At 41.5% G+C, this 6,000-nt stretch overlaps 1 protein-coding gene across 1 annotated transcript in view; it reads left to right on the top strand.

The window, feature by feature from the left end:
* Positions 1–6,000, top strand: part of LOC138038677 (adhesion G-protein coupled receptor V1-like) — a 117,641-nt gene that overhangs the window by 91,581 nt on the left and 20,060 nt on the right. The window contains exons 60-66 of the mRNA XM_068884669.1: positions 1–190; positions 280–475; positions 1,159–1,487; positions 2,443–2,598; positions 4,171–4,270; positions 4,778–4,821; positions 5,444–5,563. The exon at positions 1–190 is cut by the window's left edge and continues 8 nt beyond it. Coding sequence (XP_068740770.1) covers positions 1–190; positions 280–475; positions 1,159–1,487; positions 2,443–2,598; positions 4,171–4,270; positions 4,778–4,821; positions 5,444–5,563 — 1,135 coding nt within the window. The remainder of the gene's footprint in view (positions 191–279; positions 476–1,158; positions 1,488–2,442; positions 2,599–4,170; positions 4,271–4,777; positions 4,822–5,443; positions 5,564–6,000) is intronic.

Here is a 6,000-nt window from a genome sequence, read left to right as displayed (position 1 = left end):
AATGCTTGTTCCAGATAAGAAGTTGGTGTATTCTATGTACCTGGCCAGCGTCCGCACGACACCCGCGGATCTCCTCGGAGGCGCAAATATTACTACCGACGTCAGCCGTCGCACTGCGGTTGTCGATTACAGCGGTGTTGTTGTCATTTCTCCAGCCAGTCAGAATCTTGTAGCAGTTGAAGGAAGTGTGGTAAGTGTGTATTTCGCATCAAAGTGTTCGTCTGCTGCAATCTCCATAATTTTCGTCGCTGTCCTTGATGTCTTGTTTCTTTGTTCCAGGTCAAGTGTACGATTTTGCGGCAGTTCAGTGTGTTGGGATCTGTTACAGTGAATTACGTCTTCCTCGGCCAGTCGAAAAGTCTGAACATGGCAGAAGGAGAGTTCAGTAAAGAATTCGATATTGATGTTACTGATAGCAACGACAAACCGGAGAAAGACCGCCTGCTGTATCTTAATCTCACTAGTGTGACTGGAAGTGAGTAGTATTGTCTGTACTGAAAGTGCAAAGGTTACAAGGTTACTATTATGAACTTATAAAAGCTGTTTAACCTGTTTTGAGAGTGCAAAGTTTCATACGTCAAAATAGAATAGCTTTATTTGAAGTTGTATTGAGGAAAGTGTAGCACCCGCAATAGGCTCCAATAACTGCTCGGTCCTAAGAAGGTGTTATGTTATTCAAACTACGATAAACATGTAAAAGCTGTTTTTAGATCCCGTTTAAGGAGGCAAGTAAAAAACATGCAATTTGCTGTCAATAGACGAACGAACTTTTTCCAGGGCCCGTATTTTTCCCTTTTTTAGATTCAGAAGTTGCTGAAACTGCTTCTGAGATGCATTGTATTTAGTTGCAATAATGGAAAAAGAAAAAAAAAAAACGAAATTTCTATCCCTAAATTCCCCGCGTTCCAGTATTGATGTCACTAGCTTGCTATTCCCAGTGTCCTTTACCAGCGCGGTTTTGTGCCGCCCGGAAGGGAAAATTCCAATCTTTAAAAGGCTGGAAGGCATAGAAAATAAAAATTGGTATGGAATTTTTTGGGTTGTTTTTACCTCAAAAGTCATTTTGTTTTGATTGAAAAATCTGTCATACACACTTTAGAGGCTCTCTATTTGCTGTTGTTTTTATCTTCAACTGTTTTTGAAACGATTGCTTTTCAGGTTTTTTTCCGCGTCTCGGTGTCAACAAGACTGTGCGAATAACTGTCAAAGATAACGATGATCCTCGAGGAGTGCTTAGTTTCCGTAACCCCCGCGTAACAGTGCCAGAGAACGCTACCAGCGGAAACACTCGTGTTGTGGAGTTGGAGATTCAACGCACCAAAGGCACTCTGGGTGATGTCTCTGTTCTTGTGAGGACTGTTGGGGGAGGGGAGAGATGGACCTCCAACCTTCTGTCATTGAAGGAAGCTATTGCAGGGAAAAGAGGCCAAAGGAACGCTACTGTTGGGCCTGACTATGTGGAGCTTAACGACAGAGTTGATTTTCCGGTAAGACTTTGGATTCGACGAGCTCAACACGAAGACGCATTTTTGGTGGTTTTCACGTTACGTCATCGCCGCCATGTTGGTGAACGAAAAAAAAGATCTCTCATAAGCTCCTTTTGTTCTTCCACCAGCAATTGTACATTGTAGCAATGTTATCTGTGTCTCTAGAGATTGGTCGCAAACCATCCACAAGAGGGGCTCCCTTTACAACACGCATTTGTTCTAATTCATTCAAGCACGACTAATTATGCAAGATCAACAAACAGAGAACGCCTAAAAGATATTACCAGCGCGAGAAAAGGGACGGGGGATTAAGAAAAGGAAATACAGATAACATCACATAACATTTTTCCAGACACATTGTCATGATTAGGGGATTCTCCATTGCACACAATTATCAAAGAGCTCTGTATGCGACTACGGGTGAAGGACAATTCATCCGCATTGCCTAAGGAACAGCGCCTTTTGTAATGCTTTTTCGTGTTTGATAAAGAATTTTTTTAAGGGGAGGGGGGAGGGGAGGGGTGGGAGGGAAGAATGAGTTAGAGCGTTGAACGTCAAGATGTGCTGTCGTCGTATTCACCTCGCTGGTTCTACGGCTTGGAAGAACATAAATGACACCCTTGAATAAGAAATCATTGACGGCGGTTGACATTACTTTCGCTAATTGAATGTCCGACCAAAATCAGCTATGATAGTCCCATTGATTTTAGATGATAAGGAAAGATGACCGTTTGCCAAAATATTCTGATTGTTGTCACAACAGGTGAGTTCCCAGTTTCGTTTTGTTAAGGCTTTTGAAGGGAGTGGTTGAACCTTTTCGTTAAATATTATGACCACCCTTGAAGATTTTGTGTTATTTATCTGTCGAAAAAAGTAAGCTCCTAGTTCGGACGAATTCTCCACTATCTGTTGGTGACCTTGAGAGACAGCGTTTGATTTATTTAATATATTTCAGGAAGCGGACCCCATACCAGATGAAGGACAAGTTAAAAAAGTCCAGTTGGTGATTAACGATGATGGAACAGCGGAACCCGACGAAGTTGTTTTAGTTTATTTAACAGACGCCACAGGAGGTGCTAGAGTCGCTTCTGACGCAGACATTGGGCTTCAGGTACGACTCTTGCATTTAAGGTGGCTGGAAGCAGTTTAACTACTTTGAAGAGGCCTTCTTACTAGAAGGGTTGTAACTACCAGACTTTATCACGTAACAGCAATGTTATGGTACCACATGAAACACCAATTATTGCTTAACAAAATTCAGTTCAGAGCTATTTTAGCAAAATTTAAGGTAGTTCTCTGAATTGGCTCTCATGAATTTGTAAAACTTTGCCGATAGTTCTATCTCAGATTGCTAATTACTATTCTACATTATAAAATGAGGTTTTGAAATATAAGAAAGTAAGACAAAATATAGGGTGTTTTGTAGAGCTTTCATGTTGCCATGGTAACCTATTACGTCACAATGGTAGGCGCATTTTGTTAAGCAATAATTGGTGTTTCAGATGGTACCATAACATTGTTGCTACGTGATACAGAGTTGCAGTGACAACCCTCCTAATAAGAAGGTCTCTTAAAAGTGGTGGAACTGGTTCCAACCACCGTAAGACAATCATTTGTAACAAGGCTCGGCAAAGAGACTTTTTTATCGACTATGACTCGGGCGGGTTCGGACGGACTCGGAAAACAACCCGAATGAGCCTTAAACAGGGATCTGACTTACTCCTTAGCTACAGCAAGGCTTAGTCATTGTAAGCCAAATTAAGGTAATCCTGGATTACAGCAAACTTACGTTTCCAGTTTACTTAGTGACAAAAAAAATCCACAAGATTTTAGGTTGAATTTGTGATTTAGACTTAAAATTACATTTTAAAGGCTTTTTCGACGGGCAAAATTAAGATTTAATCGCAAATGAGTTTTAATCGGCTTTCGAACAGCTGGGCCCATGAAACTGCTTTGGTAGATAATAAGAAGTTAAAGTTCGCTAAATAAGCAGAGTGTTACCAGCGATAGACGTGAGCAGGGTATCTTGTAGCAGGGGATGGGAGGCAGTGCAGCCCAGTGGTAAGGGTGCTTGCCTTGAGATACGGAAACCCCTGATTCAAGACCCGCTCTGACCACTCGTTGAATTTGCTCCTGGTATTCCCTGGTCTAACTTCCCAGCTGCACTTGAAAAATAGCCAACTGGTTTGCCTCCGGCCGGTTGGGATTCTTAGGTAACAATTGCTGTTGTTCCGTCGTTTCGTTAACTGTGTTTCATCGGCCCTGAAAAGCCCCTATGGGGAGCGGTCAATTAATTTTTTAAAGGCCCACATTCGCCCATAAGTCATTGCGCACCGTGACTGAATTTCGTGTAACGTGAAATTACCTAAATATCTGACATGTTGTATCCCGCGTGATTCGCGTGAGTGCATTTAGCCAATCACATCACGTATTTGGACAAGTCGGCATTTGAAAAACAAAAACCAAGGACCGCAATGACTTTTAAGCGAACGTGGGCCTTTAAAAAAAATCTGTTTTGTTGGTTACATTAGCTTGTATGTCAACTCCATGTTTTCGACTGCTCTCTTTAAAAGCCTCTTTTAAATTGGTTGTGTTGCCGAATATGTTCAGCTTGTAATTTTACAGGGTTCTAATATTGGCATCATGTAAATTTTAACTTAAAATATCCTTATTTTTCTTTCAGTCATGGGCGACCGTGACCATTGAAGGAAACGACTTGATGAATGGTTTAATTAAATTTGCTTCAACGACTGCAACAGCTGACGAAGATAAGGGCAAACCCGGTAAGGGTACTAGGTGATTAGCAAATGACGACTTAGCCGCCATGTTGGAACAAAAGCTTGTTATTGGCTTCTTTTGTTTGTCATGCTGTCAGTCCGCTATCGTTACGTTCGTCTCTAAAGATTGTTTGCAGACCTCCCATATGGGAAACCGGTTGCTTGGCAACGGGCCAAAGGACAACTGAAAAATCAGGGTCCTAGGCAGGAATCGAACCTACGACCTTCCTGACACCGGTCAGATGATCCAATCATTGAGCTACAAGAATTTATGAGGAACTTGGTCGTTTATCTAGGTCCTGAAAGGACCATGGGTCATGCTGGTCAGTTGGCACTACCAATTCATGCGCCTGCAACTGTAGGTGCAAAAGAATTTGAGGACCACCCGAATAGGCAGAGAATGTGACTCGAAATTTCAAGTCAATCTTCAAGCTTAGCAATACGGAACCTTATAGGGAAATAACTTTTGAGAATCAATTTTAGAACGGTTTTTGCATTTATGTTGTCTTTCAGCCGTGCTTAAAGTTGAAAGAACAAAGGCGTTTGGGGAAGTTCAGGTATGCGGCATCCGTCTCGCTTTTGTTGCCTTCTTTTTGGACTGACGTTCTGTCTATTAGTCCCGCTGTCTGTTTATTGTTTATTGTTACACATCAAACTCTGAAGAATACATGAGAACAGCCAAAGCCGGAGGCTTAAATGGCAGGATCTGGCTTGGTTGACTTTCATACAATCAGTCCGTTGGTTTGTCTGGCTGGCTGGCTAGCTGGCTTGCTGCCTCTCATATTCGCTAGGCGGTGACTGCCTCTTTGTCAAGTGTTAATTAAGCTCCTTAAGAAACTACTAACAGGATTTTATTGCGTGAATTAAGAACTTAAATAAAGCACCAATTTATTTGATACGGCAAGAACATATCAACAGCAACTACTTCGAGCCTGAGTCCCTTGAAAGACTGATTTGCGTCTCATGAGTTGTAATTTGTTTACATGTCGAACAACATGTCACTCCAATGAAAAATTGACTGAATTTTAGATGTGGTTTTCCTGTGGTATCCCACGTAAAAAGGTAAACTACGTCATCGCTACGCGATATGTTTAATCATTGGGCAATCAGTAAGTTTGCTTTTGCACTCCTCTTGACTTTTTCTTCTGCCCCTGACCAAACTATGCTTTCTTTAAACAGGTGCAGTGGATTGTTAGTGAAAGTGCGTTCCGTAGCGAAGTTGAACCCTCGCAAGGGACCATCGCGTTCGCACCTGGCGAGAAAATGAAAGATCTTACCATCCGTTTAATAAATGACAATGTAAGTGTATTTACTATCTTAGGAACCTGCAGGTGATTAGGAAAGATTAAGAATGCCAAAACTTTGATTGAAACAAAAAACTGAGCTTGTCGTCAAAAAGGGCTTTAAGGCATTAGTACGTGTAACAAGTTCAAAGGAGCTATGTCACGTTATTTTAGGGTGTTTCGGGGAAAACGTAAGTTAATCACGAGTTTAAAACTCAAAAATGGCAATGTGGAATTCGTTTATTGCTAAGATTATCGTTATATCACAAACATCACAAACAAGATGATGCTCAGCAAAAGCGATCTTTATCCAGGCGATTTGCCATAAACTTGAAAAACGTCGGGCCGACTTCTTTCAAGATTGTCCAAATGTAATCCGTTCCAATCTTCTCCATTTGTGTCCATCCATGCTTCTACTTCCTTTTGCATTTTTGTTTTATGTTGTTTAACCGT

The sequence above is a fragment of the Montipora capricornis genome, chromosome 2, assembly GCF_036669925.1.
Source record: "Montipora capricornis isolate CH-2021 chromosome 2, ASM3666992v2, whole genome shotgun sequence".
In the NCBI taxonomy this organism is placed as follows: domain Eukaryota; kingdom Metazoa; phylum Cnidaria; class Anthozoa; order Scleractinia; family Acroporidae; genus Montipora; species Montipora capricornis.
This window is presented reverse-complemented; position numbering and strand designations above follow the sequence as displayed.